General features: G+C 39.1%; 1 protein-coding gene across 6 annotated transcripts in view; it reads right to left on the bottom strand.

The window, feature by feature from the left end:
- The window catches only part of PTPRZ1 (protein tyrosine phosphatase receptor type Z1), a gene marked incomplete at both ends in the record, with an annotated part of 166,958 nt that extends 147,340 nt beyond the window's left edge, over nt 1-19,618 (bottom strand). For all 6 annotated transcript variants that reach the window (XM_079710934.1, XM_079710935.1, XM_079710936.1 and 3 more), the window contains one exon: nt 19,561-19,618. In XM_079710934.1, the coding sequence (XP_079567060.1) occupies nt 19,561-19,618 (58 nt within the window). The remainder of the gene's footprint in view (nt 1-19,560) is intronic.
- Nucleotides 19,619-20,025: the final 407 nt, after the last annotated feature.

The raw sequence follows: 20,025 nt of genomic DNA, 5'->3' as shown, positions 1-20,025 counted from the left end.
CTAGCCATTAAATATGTCAATTCTGGCCGAAAAAAGTTGCCTTGGGTGAAATGTTCCACTCTTTTCTCAGTAACACTCAATGCCGTAATATTAAAAAGCAGAGCCCATGTATTTTGTAAGAAAAAAGGTTGTGACCAAATAATTTTATGTCCATCCAGGTTGTCTTTCACATGTGAAGAAGAAAAGGACTTTTAATTTGTCTTGATACACAAAATGGGTCACTTAAGTATGCTTTAAGCAATTACTTCAAGGAGTAACCCAGCCAAGAATGATAAAATTCTGGTATAACACAACATACTGTAAACTCTAAAGCATAGAAAGTTATCCATATATATCTTCAACAGCGGGTTGCTGAACTAATTATGAATCTCCAAAGAAAAATGTAAAAAATAATGGCAATAACAATGTTCTCTATTTAAAATGACAAATCTTGGAGCAAGGGGAGGAGGGAAATAGGTGAGGAAGTTTAAGCGGTACAAACTTCCAATTACAAAATAAATGAGTCAGAGGCATGAAATGTACAGCATGGGGAATATTTTCAATAATTATGTAATATCTTTGTATAGTGACAGAGAGTAACTAGATTTATCATGATGATCATTTTGAAATGTATATAAGTATCGAATCACTGTGTTGTATACCAGAAATTAACATACTGTCAATTATATTTCATAAACCAAACAAATGAACTCACAGAAAAAGAGGTCAGATTTGTGGTTACCAGAAGGGGGTAGTTGGGGGACGGGGAATTGGAGGAAGGCAGTCAAAAGGTACAAACTTCCAGTTATAAGGCAAATAAGCACTAGGGATGTAATGTACAACATGATAAATTGAATTTACTCTGCTGTACTGTATTTATGAAAGTTGTTAAGAGGGTAAATCCTGAGAGTTCTCATCACAAGGGAAAAATATGTTTATCTATTTCTTTAATTCTACATCTTATATGAGATGACGGATGTTCACTAAACTTACTGTGGTCATCATTTCATGATGTATGTAAGTCAAATCACTGTGCTGTACACCTTAAACTTATGCAGTGCTGCATCTCAATTATCTCTCAACACAACTGGAAGAAAAAAAAATAACCAATCTGTACTTGCAATACCAAGTAACTGAAGAAGCTGGAGGAAGCTGGTTGGTGGATGGTAATGCATTTCATGTCTGCTGTAGTGAAGGTCTCAAAGACACTGCTTCCTTCTCAACAATTAGAGAGAAAAGAAAGCTTTAAAGCATTCTATTAGTTAATGATAAGAAAAATCAGAAATATGGCCAAAAAATAAATAAATGCAAAGACTAGACAGTGCATAAAGCAAAAACCAGAGAGTATGTAAAACAACTAGGATGCATATTTATGAAATCATAAAACAAGATGAAGGAAAGATATTGAAAAAATATGCTGATTTCAGATGCCAAAAATTGACTATACAATGTTTCAAGGATCATTTAATGAAGAGTTGCATGAACTGTCAAAATTAGAAGGATGGCAATGCAAACTAAGGAAAGACATAAACTAGAATTCAAAGAAAATCAAACTAAAAATGCAAAAAGGGGGTTGTTTTATTTATTCATTCATTCAAGAAATATTTACTGAGCACCAATTATGTGTCAATCAGTGCGCTGGGCACTAGGCTAGAGAGTGAACATGCACACAAACCCACATAGGGCTTATTTCTAATGGGGAGAGTCAGAAATCACATAATTTAAAAGTACATGTTAAGTGATAAGCATAATGAGAAAATTGGGAGATGAAGAGCATTTGGGGGTGGGAGGTGGTTACAATTTTACAATGGTGTGTCCAGGAAAGTCCTCAATAAAAAGGTAACACTAAGCAAAACCAAAGGAGGTAAGGAGGTGGGTCATAAAGAGTTATAAAAGAAGGGCATTTCAAGCAGAGGGAATGTCAAGAACACAGTGTGCAGGAGAATGTGCAAGGAACAGCAGCACACCGAGGCGGGTGAGGCTAGAACAGAAGGAATAGGGGAAGTGAGGGCCAGAGGAGGCAACTAGAGAAGTAATAGGAGACCAGATCATTCAAGGCTTGAGGAAAACTGGAGTGATTTTGCTTTTCATTCTGTGTGAAACAGGAAATTGGGGGAATGACATGCTCTGACTTGTATTTGCACAAATGAGTTGGGAAGCTGGTGCAATAATCCGAGTAAGAGATGATGAAGGCTTGAATGGATGGTGGCAGTGGTTGGAGATGATAAGAAAAGGAGAAGTTTGCTGAGAAGTCGAATGCAGGTTGTGAGAAAGAAGGAAGAATCAAAGATGACTTCAAGATTTTGGGCCTGAGCAACTGGAGGAGTGAAGTTGGCATTTACTGAGATGAAGAAAGTGCAGGTTAGGAACTGAAGTGGGGGCAAGAGCAGGACACACCAAGTTGGAGAGACGTATTAAATATATAAGTGGGCGGTTGGATATATGACTCTGGAGTTCAGGTAAGAGTTCTGGTTTAGACCTATAAATGTGGGTCACCCGGGTAGAGAATATAGGGATGAGATAGGCAAGTAGTGTAGCCAGAAAAAAAGAAGCATCCCAAGGAATGAGTCTTGAAGACTCCAGTTCTTAGAGGCTGGAGATGCAGACGAACCATCAAACGTGATTGAGATCGCCAGTGAAGTAGGTGGTCAATGAGATATCCAAGCGTGGTGTTACAGAAGTCAAGTGAACAAAGCTTCGCCAGAAAGACAAAGTGGTAACTGTCAAAAGCTGCTTGGAGGCCAACAAAATGAGGGCCAAGACCACTGACTATTAGAGGTAGCAATGTGGAGGGCGCTAGTATAACTGATGAGGAAAGTTTTGTTTTGAGTGGTGGAAAGGGAATCCTGTTTAGAGTGGGCTCAGGAGTAAACGGGAGGAGAGCAAATGGAGACGGAAACACTTTACAAAGGTTTAGCTGGAAGGACGAAGTGAAGCAGAAGCCAAGAGACTTGCTTTTATTTGGGTTTTTTTTTTTGCGGTACACGGGCCTCTCACTGTTGTGGCCTCTCCCGTTGCGGAGCACAGGCTCCGGACGCGCAGGCTCAGCGGCCATGGCTCACGGGCCCAGCCGCTCCGCGGCATGTGGGATCTTCCCGGACCGGGGCACGAACCCGTGTCCCCTGCATCGGCAGGTGGACTCTCAACCACTGCGCCACTAGGGAAGCCCCCCAAGAGACGTTTTTTTAATGTCAGAGCTAACAGCATGCTAAGAAACACCCATCATTTGAACCACATTTACTGATTAATTTGTATTATCATATGTTAAGCTAACAATTTGAAAGAAAACACCAATGATTTAATTATGAATGGATAGAATGCCAAAAACAAAATTCTGCTGCTAAAAATGTGACCTTTAGCTGTAAGCATTTGCACAGAGCCTTGCTTCAGGATGAAGTTCTTCCAAATCACTCAGAGAACTCTTATCCGCATTTTCTAATATCATATTGCCCCTTCTGCTTTTGCACAGAAGATAACTTCTTATCAAAAGCTTCTGAAGTCACAGTAAGCTTTTCCAAAAACACAGACTACTCATTTTGACTAATATTGCCTCCAAAGAACCATAACCATAATGGCTGAATTTTGTGCGAGGATTCTCATACTGAACGTTTAACTCGGGTCTCATTTTAAATAACTAAAATAATTAAAGCCTGTTTAAACAACAGGGTGGAAATAGTGCAACCCTTAAAAATTAACGTTAAATCCACAAAATTCTTCTCTGTGCTCAGAATTTTAAAAATTCAACAAATTAATTCACTCCTTATATAATTGTGTTTTAAAACCTGATTTTTCCAAAGTAAGTCTCACAGGAGCCTTAATCATTGCTTACAGCTATTTGTCAGTTCTTCATCAGATCAAACACTGCTGCTTCCAGCTATTATATAATAATAGCTTTTAAAACTTCTAATAACCTAGTTAATATTCTATCAAACATCACTATTTATTTAAACAAGTCCTCTGTTTTTTTGTGTCTTTTAATTAAACATCTGAATATTGTAATTATTTTCCTCAGACATTGTTTTCTCTTAATTTTGTATTTCTTAAATTTTAATGATTACATTTTATCCTGGACACAGTAAAACATACATTTTGAAATAATCTCTTAAATCATCTATTATTCAATATTAGTACAATTCACCCTAAGTTAAAACTAATGACTATTTTTCAGTATAAGTGATTATGTATCTTAGTGGGTCCTTTGTCCTACTCTAACCAGGATAAGTTTTCCTGAATTAGATTTTCTTATCATTGCTGTTTGCAATTGGGAAGTTAAAGAACTCTGCAAATAATTTCTATGTGCCTATTAGCCTCATACATATTTAAACTATTTTTATTGAGCAGAACACTAACTTCTATAGTATTTAACTAAACATTTGCCCCATCTCGACAGACTTTTGTTTTTAGCCATCTGTTTTTTTTCATAATCTCTTTGTGTTTCCATGTCTTCTTGTGGACTCTCCAGCTATGTCGTAAACAAGGTCAGCAGCCCAAAGAAAAGATACTCTGATTCTTGTCACAAAATGTAGTTTTAGAATGTCCCTCATAGCCCCTCAAGCAGGGCCAGGAATAATTCTGCTATTCTCACATTTTTAAAGACTTTCAGGTATCAAGAATACTGGCTTTTCTTTTCCAAGAAAAATAGCTTTAACTCTACAAATCTAAAACTTAGGCTGCTCAAAAATTTTAAAGCACTGGAGCCATGATAAAGTGTTGACAATACAGCTATTGACAGCAACAGGTAACCAGTAGCTATAAAATATACAGTGTTTTCTCCATGCTTGAATCAAACAGGATCTCACATATCTCAGATCTTGTTCTTGGTTTAAAAAAAAAAAAAAAGATAAAAAGAACTGAGAGAAATGCTTTTGGCTGGAACTGCCTGGGGTGTTGGAGGGATGAGGAGGTGTTAGTGAGAGGGATCCGGTATCTTTTTGTTTCATGAAAACCCTAGCTTGACAGGAAATACAGGGAAAACTTAGCCATAGAAATGGTGCATCCGCTGTGCAGGCCAACAAGTAGATTCTCCCACCGCTACTTAGAATAAAGAAACTTATAGTTCTCTTTCTGTTCTGTTTCTGGCCACAGTCATCTTTCTTCCCTTCTTCTGCATTCACTATTGTGCTCTATTCCAATCACTTAATTTTCTTTCTTAAAAGTCTGAATGCCAAGAGTAAAAAGCCCTTAGGAAGTTGTCCATGATCGTTTGCCAATTCAGCTCAAAATCTATATAGACTCTTGGACCTGTTAAAACGAGAATGTGATTTGATTGACCTACTTTTAGTTTTGGGTTTTTTTTTTTTTTTAAATAAGAGGGATTGAGTGAATTTGAGGGTGAATTGAATTCTAATTCTGAATGCTGGGAATGTGATCCCAAGTTTCTTGCCCTGCCGAGGAGTGCACTGAATGAGCTGAGGTGGTGGCAATATTTCCATTTGACTAGACAGATTCTGTTCTATTTTCTGTTTTTAGAGTGACTGCTTTGGAAGGAATTTCACTTGACTTATGCTGCAAGTATTTACTGAGCACCTACTATATAGGCCAGGGGTCTTTAGAGTCTTGAGACCAGACTCCTTCAAAGCAGGGAGCTATGGAAACAACTGAAATACAGTATGAGTGATGTGTCCCCCTGTCTGGCTGAGAACAGTAATGTGTCAGAGAAGGCTTCACAGCGGAGATGAAAGATAACTAGGAATGCAAGGGGGCATAAGTCACCAAAGAAAAAGGAAAAACATGAGCCAAAATGAAGAACAGGTGAGGAAGTTCAGGACAAGCTGGACAGGTAGGCTGAGTTCAGGTTTTGAAGCACCTTGCATGCCCTGGTAAGGACATCATATGACATCAGGAGTTACATGAACCTATGGGTCCTTCCCAAAAATGAGTAGGAGCGACTCAAAATTTGATCTCTTATTTCCTCAATGGTTTCCAGTGATGGAGACCCTCATTCCTGTATTGTGTTTCATCACTGAAGTCAGACTCAGGAGAATTTCTTTCTGAGAATTACAGAAACACAGTCTGTTAAAAGGAAAACCTTTCTCCTAAGATGCAAGTCCCTACAAGCATGCCAGTATCCATTCTACAAACTTGCAAAGGGCCTTTTTAACACTGGCCTTCAACAAAGCAATGATTTATGTCAAGTAAGTAATGACTATAGTGTACTTATTGAACTGTATACATTTTGGCCAGAGAGCACGTTGGTGAGGATTTCCTAAATTAATAGGAGATGAATTTGTTGCTATTTTCATGGCACGTGTGTGTGTGTGTGTGCGTGCATGCGTGTGTGTGTGTGCATGCCTGAGAGAGAGATTTAATATAGTGGAACTTTCCAGATGTGTTTTGATCAACTAATATGTGTTTGGGATTTATAAGTGATGGAGCAAGAACATATGCAATATGCAAAAAACTTTTCACTCTTTATTATTGAATACCATATAAGAATCTTGAGAAGTTTAATCAGTGGCAACTTAAACTCCAGGCTACAAATCCTAAGTGAGATTATGTGAACATATTTTCTCATTGGCACTTGCATAGTCTGGCATATGTAGCAGAATGTAGCAGAATGCAATAAACAAGCATAATTACTTCCACACAGAAAAGTCTATATCAATCTTTTCTTGATGACCTACTTTCAGTGAGTTTTCTCCAGTAATGCAATCACCCAAACAAATCTCCAGCAGACTGTGTACTACAGTGTCAAAGCCTCACACTGAAAAAAGTCGGCCCTCCCCATGTATTTAAAAGGGAAAACTCACTATGTGGAAGTACACGTTCTCTGCCAGTATTCAGAGAAGACCCAACCCATCTCACAGTGAAAGGGTTTATATGCCGTTATTATTAGCAGAGAGATTATTTGGCTAAGTGTTTTCTTATCTTCACTTGCCTGAATGCCACTGTGTCTAATATAACGTAATCTCTCATCATGTTTGTAAAAACTAACAGTTGTTTTATTTTTTCAAATAGACACTGTAAAATTCTAATTTTAAAATGTGGACATGTGGGGGGCGAGGAGAGGGGAGAGAGGAGAAACCAGTCACCTTGAAAAGCTCCCACCAGTAGAGAACGGGAATACTTCCCTACGGATGTTTAATTGTTTTGGCAGGGGGTGGAGAGGTTGGTGTAAAATTCTGAATACATTATTGAGGAACAAAGAAGCATCTTGTGTGTTCCTGACTTCTGCCAAGAATACTAAATAGCTAAAATATAATGAAAAGTTAGGAAGAAAATAAGTTGCAATCACAGGCAAGAGAGAAGCATTATGGGATATTCTCTTGTGAGATGGATGATGCCCAGATTGTGCTGTATTGTAAAGGATTTAAGGGCAACATGTACTAGCCATACTGGCTAATTAAAAATGATTTCATTCTTTGTGCTTCTTTCCAGGAACCCGTTTTGCAGAGAGCATTGCTATCTATGTCCAAAATTCTTGCCCCATTCTGATAGACGTTTAGCCAAGAATCATATGCATATCAACTCATTCTTTGAAATTTTAGCACCAAGAGCTTACCTTTGTCACAAAATAGCAGCTGCCACCACCAAAAATTTAGCCTCAAATTGGGACAGACTTAACCATGGAAATTATGTGACATTTTCTCAGCAGTAAGAACATACAAGAAGAGTGTTTTAACCTGCACATTTTGTCCATATATTTTGCTACTTACACTATCATTTTGAATGTGGTAGAGTAGAATATTGAAGGGGACACAAACGATGCCTAAATTACTGAATGAAACGTTCAAAAAGAAGAACTGCTGCTCATATGCTCAGAGACATTTTTAAAATGAATTCACATCTTTATTTTGTCTCTTTTTTTATGACTTTCCACGGACTTAAAACCTGATTTATACAATCTAACATGTATTTCATGATTCTCTATTCTGGTATGCTCCCACCAGGGTTCATTTTATATCGGTAACCAGATTAACTCCTCAAAGAGAAAAACGATTAAAGTCAAGCACAGTGATAAGCACACAGTGGCTGTTCAGTGAGGACCTGGGAGAACGAGTTCCATTGATCTCAACCGGACTCAACCCCTTTGGCGAAGAACAGCAGTGTATTCAGGTCACAGGAAAAGGCAGACCTTCTTCCTCTCCTTTCTTTATGCTGGAGGCAGGAAAAGTCAGGCTGAAAATATCCAGGACAATTCTCATCATTAAACTTAATGATTTCCCCATAGGATGTAATCTTTTAATGCTCAAAATAAGGCAATATCAGTTTTGAGAAGCAGGAATACATGGATATATATATATATGTATACTTATTCATTTATTGTGTACATATATGCATATCTACACAATATATAATATATGCATATTACATATATTTATGCATAAAGTACTTATATAAATATATTTTCTATATATGCATATTACATGTTATTTCCCCACTCTGAAAACCATCAAAGGAAACTTGACCATAACCAAGTATTACTCATGAAGAATTCATTCAGTCATATTTCTTAAATACAAAAGTCTTGCATCCAACTCATATAGCATAATATAGCTATGTTTCTTCATTACACAAGCAAATATGCTTACACTTCTATCCCTGAGAGCTGCTTTATCCCTTTCTGAAACTTAATGATTCATTAATTTACAACTTTGTGCATCCTTAATATATCTTAAGAGACAAACAGTAGATAAAGTCCTATTGAATGAATTAAAAGAAAAAACTTGATCAAATCAATTTTAAAACAAATTCTGGGAAGCTTATTCTATGGATCATCTTCCATTGCACTGTTTTTATGTAAAACACAAGCTGCAAGCAATATACAAAGGTATTAGCTTATGTGGTAGGAATATGATAGCCTTCAAGCAATCTGAAATCATGGATGTTAAGAAAGCCTACTTATTGGCAGACAGCTGACTGAAATGTCCAATATACCTGTGCTCATTTTAAAGAGGACAAATACAAGGATTTTCAAGGTGAATGAAGTAAAGAGTTTTGGTAAGACTTGATAAAATTAACCTGACACTGTTAATATACTCAAATCCTTCCTATCCTTAAGAAAACAAAAAAGCTTTTTTAAGAGTTGTGACTACGATCTCTACTAAAATCGATAAAGATAGATCATTTTAAGCAGCACCATTTCTTCTTGTTACTTCTCAAAGCACTGAGTTAATCAGTTCAGAGGAAATGTTTACCGTCAATTCCTATGTCTTGAGGTAACAAATTTGGAGTTCTACCATTCAACACATAAGCAGTCTTCATGCTACCTTCCTCTATTTCTCTCTCTTCTTTTCTTCCCTTCTAATTATCAAATTCTGTATGTATTTGCTGCCTCCACTTTACCTTCCTGGATATTTCTCTGATTCTATATGGTCCTTGCTACATCTTCACCTTCCCAGGGAGGACGTTCCCTTGAGGACCACCAATGACTCACTCTCCAGAGAATGGCACCAAGTCCTAGCAATTATACTAATTACACTTATATCATATGAGGCAATGTATTTGAAAATACTTTTAAACATTAAAGTACTATTTAAAGAGGATGGTATTATTATACCTCCAGATGATCTATCCAATTTCCACTTTGACACAGTGTAATAGCCTTTTAACTGAGCTTCCTGATTCCCAGTCTCACTCTCCTCCAATCCATCCACACTCTGATATACTGGAGTTACCTTCCTAAAGTAAAGAGATCTACTCGAGTCATTCCACTGCTCAAAACCCTCCACTAGCTCCTCATAATATACTGGATAAATTCCAAACTCCAAACCCTTCAATTAGCCATTGGAAATCCTACCTACTATTTGAAACTTTTCCACTAATACAAATCCCTCCTAATTTTTTTCCTCCCTCTAAACACCACATTCTCGATCTTATTCCTTGCTTCTGTGTATGCCATCTTTTTTGCCACTAATACCCTTCCCCTCAACAGTGGCCCTTGAAGACCTACCCTCCTCCATCCAGGGTCTCCATCCAACCCATCTCCTCTTAGAAATGTTCCCAGAGGTGAATTTAGCCTACTCACAACTCACGCTTTCATATTCTGCTAACTCTGCCATGTATGAGAGCTACTTACGTATGGATCTTTCTCTCTTGCAAAGGCTTAGCAGACCACTAGAGGAATATTCTCTCTAGGAGAATATTTATCACAAACAAGGTGCTCAATAAAGAGTCAGTGAATTGTGTGCTTGTGTTCTCACTATTTAATGATTAAGAATATTAAAATAGTTGTTTGGGCCATCTAAAAAAGTTCTTTGTTAACTTTTAAGCAGAGCTATTAGTGCTTTTCAAATACAGTAAAAACAAATAGCCAACACCTGGTCAATAATAAAAATGTAATTTTAAAAACACACACACAAAATAAATTGCTGAAATGAAAAAATACAGCTAAATCTTGTATCTACTACATAACAGAAAATAATAACTATGACTAGAACAAATTATGCATGGAGAAAGAAAATAAACAAGACAAGGGAACAGTAAGAATATGTATCATTGACAAAATGAAAGATATTATGTGCCCATGTCCTGATAAATGCACTTGTGTCTCCCACCTCAGAGTGGTTCAGTAATCCTCCCATCTGCTGATAGACTTGAATCTTTGGACCAACTCCAAGACTGTCTGGCCTCCTGAAGTTCCTCTGGCTTTCAAAGACTATGAGGTCAACCATTATAGTCCATACTCCTCCTTCTAGGGTTACTCTGAAACTGAAACTGCCTTAAGAAGAGGAGAGAGGGATGGAAAGTTTTCCAGGGCCTTTGTCCTGTGGTACTAGCTTTGTTTTAGAATGGCATGAAACTTGCCAATATATCTACCTTAAGAAAAATGAACTAAGATTAGTAGTATCACAAGGTTGACCTAGATCTGTCGTTTTAAATGCTGGCTGTACTCTGTAATCACCTGGGGAGTTTTAAGAAAATGCTCACGTCTGGGGCCCACACCCACACATGTACTTGATCCAGGGTAGGGCCCAGACATCGGTATGTTTTAAAAGTTCCCCTGGTAGATAGTCAGCTCAGGCTGCTATAAAAACAATACCATAGACTGGATGGCTTAAACATTTATTCTCACAGTTTTAGAGACTGAGAAGTCCAAGATCCAGGGGCTAGCAGATTTGGTTCCTGGAGAAAGCGCTCCTCCTGGCTTACAGACATCTGCCTTCTCTCTGTGTTTTCACATCAGAAAAGAAAGAAATAGAGTTCTGGTCTCTCTTTCTCTTCTTGTAAGAACATTAACCCCATCAAGGGGATTCCACTTTCATGATTTCATCTAAAGCTAATTACCTCCCCAAGGTCCCACCTCTAAGTACCATCACATTGGGGGTTAGGACTTCAACATAGGAATGTTGGGGGGATACAAACGTTCAATCCACAACACTAGCTAATTTCAAAGTGCAGCCAGGATTGAGAACCACTAACCGAGATCAATGGTTATCAACCTAACGTCACACTGAAACAAACAGGACAAGGGTATCACATGTGCAAAACACACCAGTGGGCAGACCAAGATTCTGCACAATTCTGTGTGCCAGGTGAGGTGCCACCCTTATTACCCTATTCAAGAAAATGTGTGAGAATGCAAGGGTAAGAACGTCTTTACAGAAATATTTTTAATCTGATGACCAGGTGACTGAAAACTTTGAGAAAATCCAGAAAGTTCCTTATATCTGGCCAGCATTTTGTTATTCCAAGCACACAAGCAGGACTTGGGTGGTGACCAGGATCTCTGCAAAAAGAGGTCATTTTAAACAGCAACATTTTCTTTTATTCCTACTCAAGGTACTGAGTTAACCAGTTCAGAGGAAAGGTCTAGTATCAAGACCCATCTTAAAGTAAATATGTTAGAGCTCTAGACATCAAGAAATAAGCAGTTAGGGTTTCCCTGGTGGCGCAGTGGTTGAGGGTCCGCCTGCCGATGCAGGGGACACGGGTTCGTGCCCCGGGCCGGGAGGATCCCATATGCCGCGGAGCAGCTGGGCCTGTGAGCCATGGCCGCTGAGCCTGCACGTCCGGAGCCTGTGCTCCGCAACGGGAGAGGCCATAACGGTGAGAGGCCCGCATACCGCAAAAAAAAAAAAAAAAAAAAAGAAATAAGCAGTTAGTCAGTGACAGTGAAAGAACAGAAAAATTATGGAGTAGATGGGGAAGGCAGAGAAAAAGAAGGATAGAATCATGCTCCAAGAATAGAAAGGTACCTGTGGACATTGTTATGAATATTTTAACAGAAAATCCTTCTTTCTTGCTAATTAATAAATTATTCCTTCCAAATGTATAAAGACTACATTTCCAAGGAATTTGTAAAAAATTTATCTTTTGTCAATGTGTACATAAATTAATTCACGCTTATTGAATGAGACCAGAAAGTTCACATTAACCAGGACTCTGAACAATCACATGTACTCTAATATCTGCATAAGTATCAGAAGCAAAAAAAAAAGATAATCTTCCCATTTTAACACATTAGAATTTTTAGGCAGAAATATATGTTAACACATACTTTTAAAATTATGTTAACTACAAAGCTCCCCAAATTATATTAACACATCAAAAATATTTTAAAATAATGGTATCAAATAGTGTCAATCTTCTTCCTATCATAATCTTCATCACAATGCTGAGCAATTTTGAATTTTTTTTAAATCTTAAACTTGTGATTAAAGGAAGTGAGGTGAAAAGCAAATAGAAACCAATAAAAGAAAGGAAGGTGAGTGAGAAGAAAATAAAGCAAAGATCCTAATCGAAGAGCAAATCTTGTTTCTGTTTTTAACTCCTGCGAAAATTTCTAACTCATCCCCTGCCCTGTTCCATCTGAATTTAACTAAATTCAAATATTTGTTGAACATCTGCTATGTGCAGGGCTGAGCCACATGCAGTACCTCATCTCTGAGATTAATGATAAAACTTCAGACAAATTCCAAAAGCATGAATATCCACATAATGTAAGTGCACTTCCTGTCATTTATCTGCTTTCCAGAACTGACTTGGGCCACTACCTCTCATGGCCAGCTTGACTACAGAGCACTTAATCCAACATGATGGCTTCTGATTGACTAAAAATACTGTCTTCGTGGTATCAAGATACTTCATTTATCATTACTGACCATCCCCCATGCCCACTGCCCTCCTCTCCCTAACAGGGAAGCATGCTTGCATGTGCACGTGCACTTATATACACACATACACACTGGCTTAATGCCCTGCCCCCGGGACATATTCAAGCTTCATGGCTGCCAACTCATCTAGAATTAAATGTTCACTCAAAACTGCTCCTGCCACTGCACATGCAGTAGCTATCATGGGGACTATATTTTTCATGCACAGATAGGATCTAGGTGATGCTTAAGTGCATTTCTGGGAGAATCAAAGAAAGCAAAGGTCTGGTGCCAGAAGTGGCATTAAAGATGGATGGCTAGAGGTCAATGGTGACCTAACTCTCGAATTGAGATTAGAATCAAAAGAAGGAAAGGCCAGAATAAACTGGCTGATCGCAACAGCAAAAACCTACTGCTATCTAAGAAGCTTCACAGTACTGTATTAAAGATTTATTAAGCACCTACTATAGGTGCTAAGTCCAAGAATGCTAAGTCCAAGGTTGAATGAAATACATACAGTCTTTGCCCTCAAAGAGCTCGTCTAATTGGGGAGAGAGACAGAGACATTGCAAAGCAACATAGTGAATGCTAGAACAGGTACAGAAAATGAGTTGTGGGAGCTCTCACTCCTGGACCAGCAGCTAATCTCATCCATTCAACCCCAGTCTCTAAAGGCCACGAAGTGGCCATTTAACTTTCTTCATCTATTGCTGCTCTACCTCAGGCCACCAGAACATCTCTGTGAGTTTTGTATGGCTGACACAACACAGGCCAAAAATAACCAACATACATCGATACTTCAAATAATTTTAATGACTCTAGGAGTCTTTTTAGTTGAGTTGACTTCTCATCAGTACTATCAATCAATACTTTACCAGCTATTGATTCTAAAACAGCACTGTTTAATAGACTTTCTGCAGTGATATAAATGTTCTATGTGTGCACTGCCCCATGCAGCAGCCACTAGTCACATGTGCTGACTGAGCACTTGAAATATGGCTGGTGTGAATGAGGAACTGAATCAATGTATTAAATAAATTTGAAATTAAATAGCCACATACGCATAGTGGCCGTGGCACTGCACAGCACAGTTCTAAAATATAAGTGTTTTAAGACTGTGCCATATGATCAAATAATTTTTCCCTTAATTCCTATACATATGTTATACATGCCTCTGAAGAATTAAAAACACAGATAAAAACTGGTTTCCTTCTGTAACCTGTGGTTGCTGCCAGGAATTACACCCAACAAGACACTAAAAGTTAAAGCACAATCGAAACGTGCATATGTTACGTTTAAATTGGTTCTGACTTTTACCAATGGCCTTCTTGATGAAGTGGGAAACATTCAAAAATATTTAAAAGTTAAGATATTTAACACATTAAGAGATATTTGGGAAAGACTGTTATTTTCAACTAGTTCTAAAAGAAGAAAACATCTTCAAAGTGAGATTTAAAGGGGGTTTCAATGTAGGCAATGATTCAGATCTGTTGGATTGTAGGCATCATGAGTATTAGCACTCTGTATGGTGATGCACTGCTTAACTATTAGTGCCTAGCAGATGCTGGGCACTTAGGAAACCTGTAATGGAAGAGTAGTTAAAACAGTATGGATGGGGGCTTCCCTGGTGGCGCAGTGGTTGAGAGTCCGCCTGCCAATGCAGGGGACACGGGTTCGTGCCCCGGTCCAGGAGGATCCCACATGCCGCAGAGCGGCTGGACCCGTGAGCCATGGCCGCTGAGCCTGCGCGTCTGGAGCCTGTGCTCCGCAGCGGGAGAGGCCACAACAGTGAAAGGCCCGCATACCACACACACACACAAAAAAAAACAGTACAGATGGGAATATTCTACATCTGGATCATGGTGGTTGTTACCTGACTATATGTATTTGTCAAAACTTTCCAGATGGTACTCTAGAAAAGATAAATTATGCCTTAATTTTTTTAAAAAAGAAAAGGGGGAAAAAAGTAATATGGGAGCACATGGGAAAAATCATGAATGGATATCTGCAAGAAAGCAAATGGGAACGTGAAATGTAGCATCACATCTCATGTGAAATGAGCTAGTATATTCCAAACAGCAAATTCATCTCCCAGGAATGAAAGGAGGAAAAGGCTCAGGCTTGAGAGTCAGAAGGAACATATAGAATGAAACAGGCTGTGCGATTTTAGGTAAGTCATCTAACTTCTCTGTGCCTCAGTTCCCTCAGCTGAAACATGTGTAAAATGAAACACCTATCTGAAACACTTTTGGGGAGAATGAAATGAGAAAATGTACATAAAATGTCCAGCAGTGGGTCTGCACCTGGCAAGCACTGAGTAGATGGTAAATGGAAACAAAACACAAGCTCATCTCCTTAATCAAGGCCTTCCTCTGAGGTCCTCTGGTCCTGAATGAGGGGGTTCCATTTCCATACTACAGTCTAAACAGTTGGCAAATGAGTGGTCAAGCAACGCTACCAGGTTAGACAAAACTCAAATCTCCTTGGAGTCAGGGGAATGAGGAAATGCAGTGCATGCTTCCAGAAAAACCTGAATTTTTGCCAGAAGCAAAATTCCCACAAGAAATTTTCAACAAGTTCCCAAATGTCTCATGCAGACATGACAGCACAAATGAATTCATCAATGAAATGATTTATCCTGGCAAACTTCCCTGAGTGGAAGCAGCTATAGTCTACATAAAAAGGAGAGAGAGATGAAAGAAAGAAAATTCCTATTCTGCAAATCAAAAGTAATTAATTTTCTGAATGGAGACTAGTTATTATTTGGAGGGAAAAGGCATGAATATTTTCTATTCCTGGTTACAATTTGTCTTCGGAAGGTAAACAGACCAAGCTGAGAGTCACAACATACTGGATTCTACTGATTTCATACTCAAGATAAATTAAGCAATTAATTCTTGCAGAGGAATTGGGTAAAATTTGTAGTTAATGTGTCCTTTAAAGCAATAATACATGACTTAAAAGTTCAGAATTTGATTCATTACAAATTTAACAGTAATATTTAAACATATTAGTTCAGCATAACTTGCATGACTGTAACTCAATTCAAAGATCCTGAAACTGACATATATACATTAATATGTATAAAATGGATAACTAATAAGAACCTGCTTATAAAAAAGTAAATAAAATAAAATTCAAAAGAAAAAAAAAGGATCCTGAATTCTCATTAGTTGAAAGAAACTATTCCTCCTTAAAAGTTCTTAAAACACCTACGTCTCCTCTATGACTCATAGTTAAGCCTCCTTACAGGAAGCCACGGCAGATTTTCCCATTACCTGTTCAGTGGGTCACAATTAAATAATAACTAGAGTTATACAGTCATTACATTAGTTCTCCACCTAGTAGAAAAAACCTCTCAATTATTTTAGAGAAGGTTCAAATTCACTTAGGGAATTCTCTTGGAGTCATCTTTATTTTCTGCCTCTCTGACTCCTTCAGCTGAATAACAGTAAATGTTGTGTTCCTCATGTGATTTTTAAAATTAATATTAAGTCAGGTATCAGAAATCAAGTCCATGGTAAAAACTTGTTAATAATCCAGAAACTTTATTGACACTTAAATGTCAAACTAGCTCAGCAGTTGTCAAAATGTGGGCCTACACCAGCAGCATCTGCATATCCTGGGAATTTGTTAGACACTGAGATTCTCAGCCCCACCCCAGAACTACTGAATCAAAACTCTTCAGGGTAGACCCCACAATCTGTGCTTTAACAAGCCCTCCTGGTGCCTCTGACGTACCCTAAACGTGAAGAACTGTGATCTAGCTAATTCTGGCAAAAACATTTGAGGCCTCAGGCTAACCTTGATATGATGATCCAAGTGGATGAACTCACAGATAGATTTAACCCCCTCCCCCCAAAAACCCATAATGTTCTTCTTTAGTTTCTAGTGATCCCTAGCAGTAATGTGGAAAGGAAGAATTTGTTTCACTCCAAATAATCGAATGAGGATTTTTGTGTTTGGAGAGTTACTTGAAAGAAGCAATTGGTCCCTATGTCCAGTTCAAAATCATCAGGACATTTTGGACACAAAAAGTGATAAGGTCATTATGACATTGCTAACAATGAACACCTTAGTGAATTCTACATCTTGTTTCTGGATAATGGTAAGGATGGCAGCCTAACATTCAAATTGTATCAGAGCTGTCATCCTGCATAGCAAGTCTCAGTGGGCGGACCTTTCCTGAGCATCTATTATATGTGCCAGCTCAACTCATTGGCTCCAAAGATACTGAGAATGAGTAGTAAACACATTCACAAATACAACAGTAGATGTTGAGAGTAAAATAATTGAAGTGGAGACTGAATTTTTCATTGGTAGATAATGTGCCTCAGTTTTTCAAAATGTCCTATCTGAGATCAGGTATTCATTCCATCTGAGGTAGCCAAGGCCCCTAGGTCAGTCTGCAGGCAACAAAGTAAAAGGCCAACTGTGTTAAAATGGGAAGGGATACAAAAGTATTCACCTGCCAGTCTCAAAAAACCCACATTCTGAGTTCTAATACAAGCTCACGTTCAATATCATCATATAAACTTGCGATACTCCTAAACAATTCATTTAATCCTTTCCAGTTAAATTTTACATCATCAACACATTAAAGAAAATGTCCAATAAACTGAAATCTATAAACCCCAAGCAACAGGCTACTAACAATGCTTTATTGAGAAAAGCCTTTGCAATACATGGTGTATTGAAATGGAATAGCATTCCACCCAAAAGGAATGAGGTACTGATACATGCTACAACATGGATGAATCTTGAAAACATTATGCTACATGAATGAAGCCAGACACCAGAGGCTACGTATCACACAATTCTATTTATATAAATGCTCAGAAGAGACACATCTATAGAAAAAGAAAGTAGATTAGTGACTGCCAGGGCTAGGGTCAGAGAGAATGAGGAATGACTGTTCATGGAGTTTCTTTTGGGGGTGATTAAAATGTCCTATAATTAGATAGTGGTGATGGTTGCACAGTTTTGTGAATATACTAAAACCCACTGAACTGAACAATTTAAAAAGATGAATTGTATGCCATGCAAATTATATCTTAATTTTAAAATTTCACCATATACACAGGGAATGTGGTTTAGGTGGCATGCAAATCAGTATTCTCTGGTTTATTTTTATACTACAGTGAGATTTTCTTTAAATAATAATCTAAGTACCAAGAGGACCTGGCTTTGTTATTAAAACAGATCTATAACAGAAACATAAATTCAACAGGTATGTATTTGATGACCACAGTACTTTTAAAAAATGTCTTCCCCTCTCCAGAATCAATTGTATGGTTTTAGAGAAAACCAGGACCAGATTCCTCGCACTTCGTAAATGTCAACCGTGTGTGTCACACCATCTCTGAGCACTTTCATAAAGCTTTTAGAATTTAAATTATGTGCATATACCTGGCAGGCTATTGGCAATTATCACCATATAGCAATGCAATGCCCATTAGTTACAACACAGAAATGATTTCTTTTTGTAAAGGTTACTGTGCCAAGAGCAGCACCATCTATTGGATAAAACTATAGGTTAATATCTACTTTATTATGAACAATCTATTAGGATCCTCTAACTGTAAAGAGTAAAATATGTGTGCTCACAAACAGAGGTACATTTTCTAACTTTCGGGTTAATGGCTCCAAACCTATTATATGCCATCGTAATAGCACATCTTCATGAAGGAAAAAAAGACATTTCTTTAATAGAATACAAAAATCCAGTCTTACAATCCTTCCAGAAAATGCCCGGAACACTTGAATCTGCATCCCAGGTAAAGATTCTAACTGGCTCTTTCAGGAGACAGTTTCAGTATTAAATGTGTAACCTGGAAGGTGGTGGGTAAAAGATGAATCCCTGAATACCTATATCAACCTGCAGCTCTCCTCTGACTTTGGCAGCAGTGGCAGAATGTTGACAGAAATTCTGATTGAAACTTTTTTTTAAAGTAACTGCCCAGACTTGAATGTGACTAAATTAAAAGTACTGAAAACACTGAAAAGTCAGGTTGGTGCCTGTTCCTGTTACTACCTTTCGGGCGTGTGTGTGCGTGTGTGTGTGTGTGTGTGTGTGTGTGTGTGTTTAATTCGCATCAGACACGTGTATTCCTCATTCAAGCCCATAAATATCCGTAGCATGAACTAAACAGCAAGAATGCGATACAATACGTAGCCCCGCACCAAGGGTGTATTTATCTTTTTATGTATATCTAAAAGGCTCTTTCCCACACTTTGCAAAGAGGAGGAGAAGAGCTGCGAGGACAAGAAGCGTGACGGGCAAGCCCCCCTCTCCTGGCCGCGGGAGCAGCATCCCCGCGGGCAGGTGAACTGTGGCGGAGGTGCGAGGTGGGGAGGGGGCGCGTTCTCCCACGCTGCCGACACCCCGTCGTGCCGCCGCGACACGGTGGGGGCTCCCCAGTCCGCTGTCCCTCTTGCCTCCTTGCTAGATGGCGGCGCGGCAGCAAGTACCGAAAGCTCTGAAATCCCCCCTCCCGTGTCCCAAACGATCCCGCAGGGGAAACCCCGCCGAGGTCTTAACACTCACCCAGGCGGCAAACACAGAGGAGCTGAATACAGGCGAGAAAGCGCTTTAGGATTCGCATTTCCAGACGATCCGCGGGCTCCCACCGCGCGGCTCCTCGGCGTGTCTGGATGGAGAGGGAGGGGACGCGAAGGAAATGTTCTCTCCACCAGTGTATAGACTGGTGCGAGGCTGTGTGTGCGCGCGAGCGTGTGTGTGTGTGTGAGAGAGAGAGAGAGAGAGACAGAGAGAGAGAGAGAGAGAGAGAGAGAGGCGGGGGGAGAGGGAGAGAGAGAGAGAGAGAGAGAGAGAGAGAGAGAGAGAGAGAAGGACAGAAATAACCTAGGGGTGGACGCGTGGTGCTCGCGGGCCCGGGAGCCGCTAGCCGAGGCGCATGTCGGGCGGGCAGGACTCGGTCTCCCAGACCAGCAGCGGTCGCGGTCTGAGCTCTCGGAGCGCCACGACGCCTGTGTGCCGGGTGCGCGCTCG

Source organism: Hyperoodon ampullatus (assembly GCF_949752795.1).
Source record: "Hyperoodon ampullatus genome assembly, chromosome: 9".
In the NCBI taxonomy this organism is placed as follows: domain Eukaryota; kingdom Metazoa; phylum Chordata; class Mammalia; order Artiodactyla; family Ziphiidae; genus Hyperoodon; species Hyperoodon ampullatus.
This window is presented reverse-complemented; position numbering and strand designations above follow the sequence as displayed.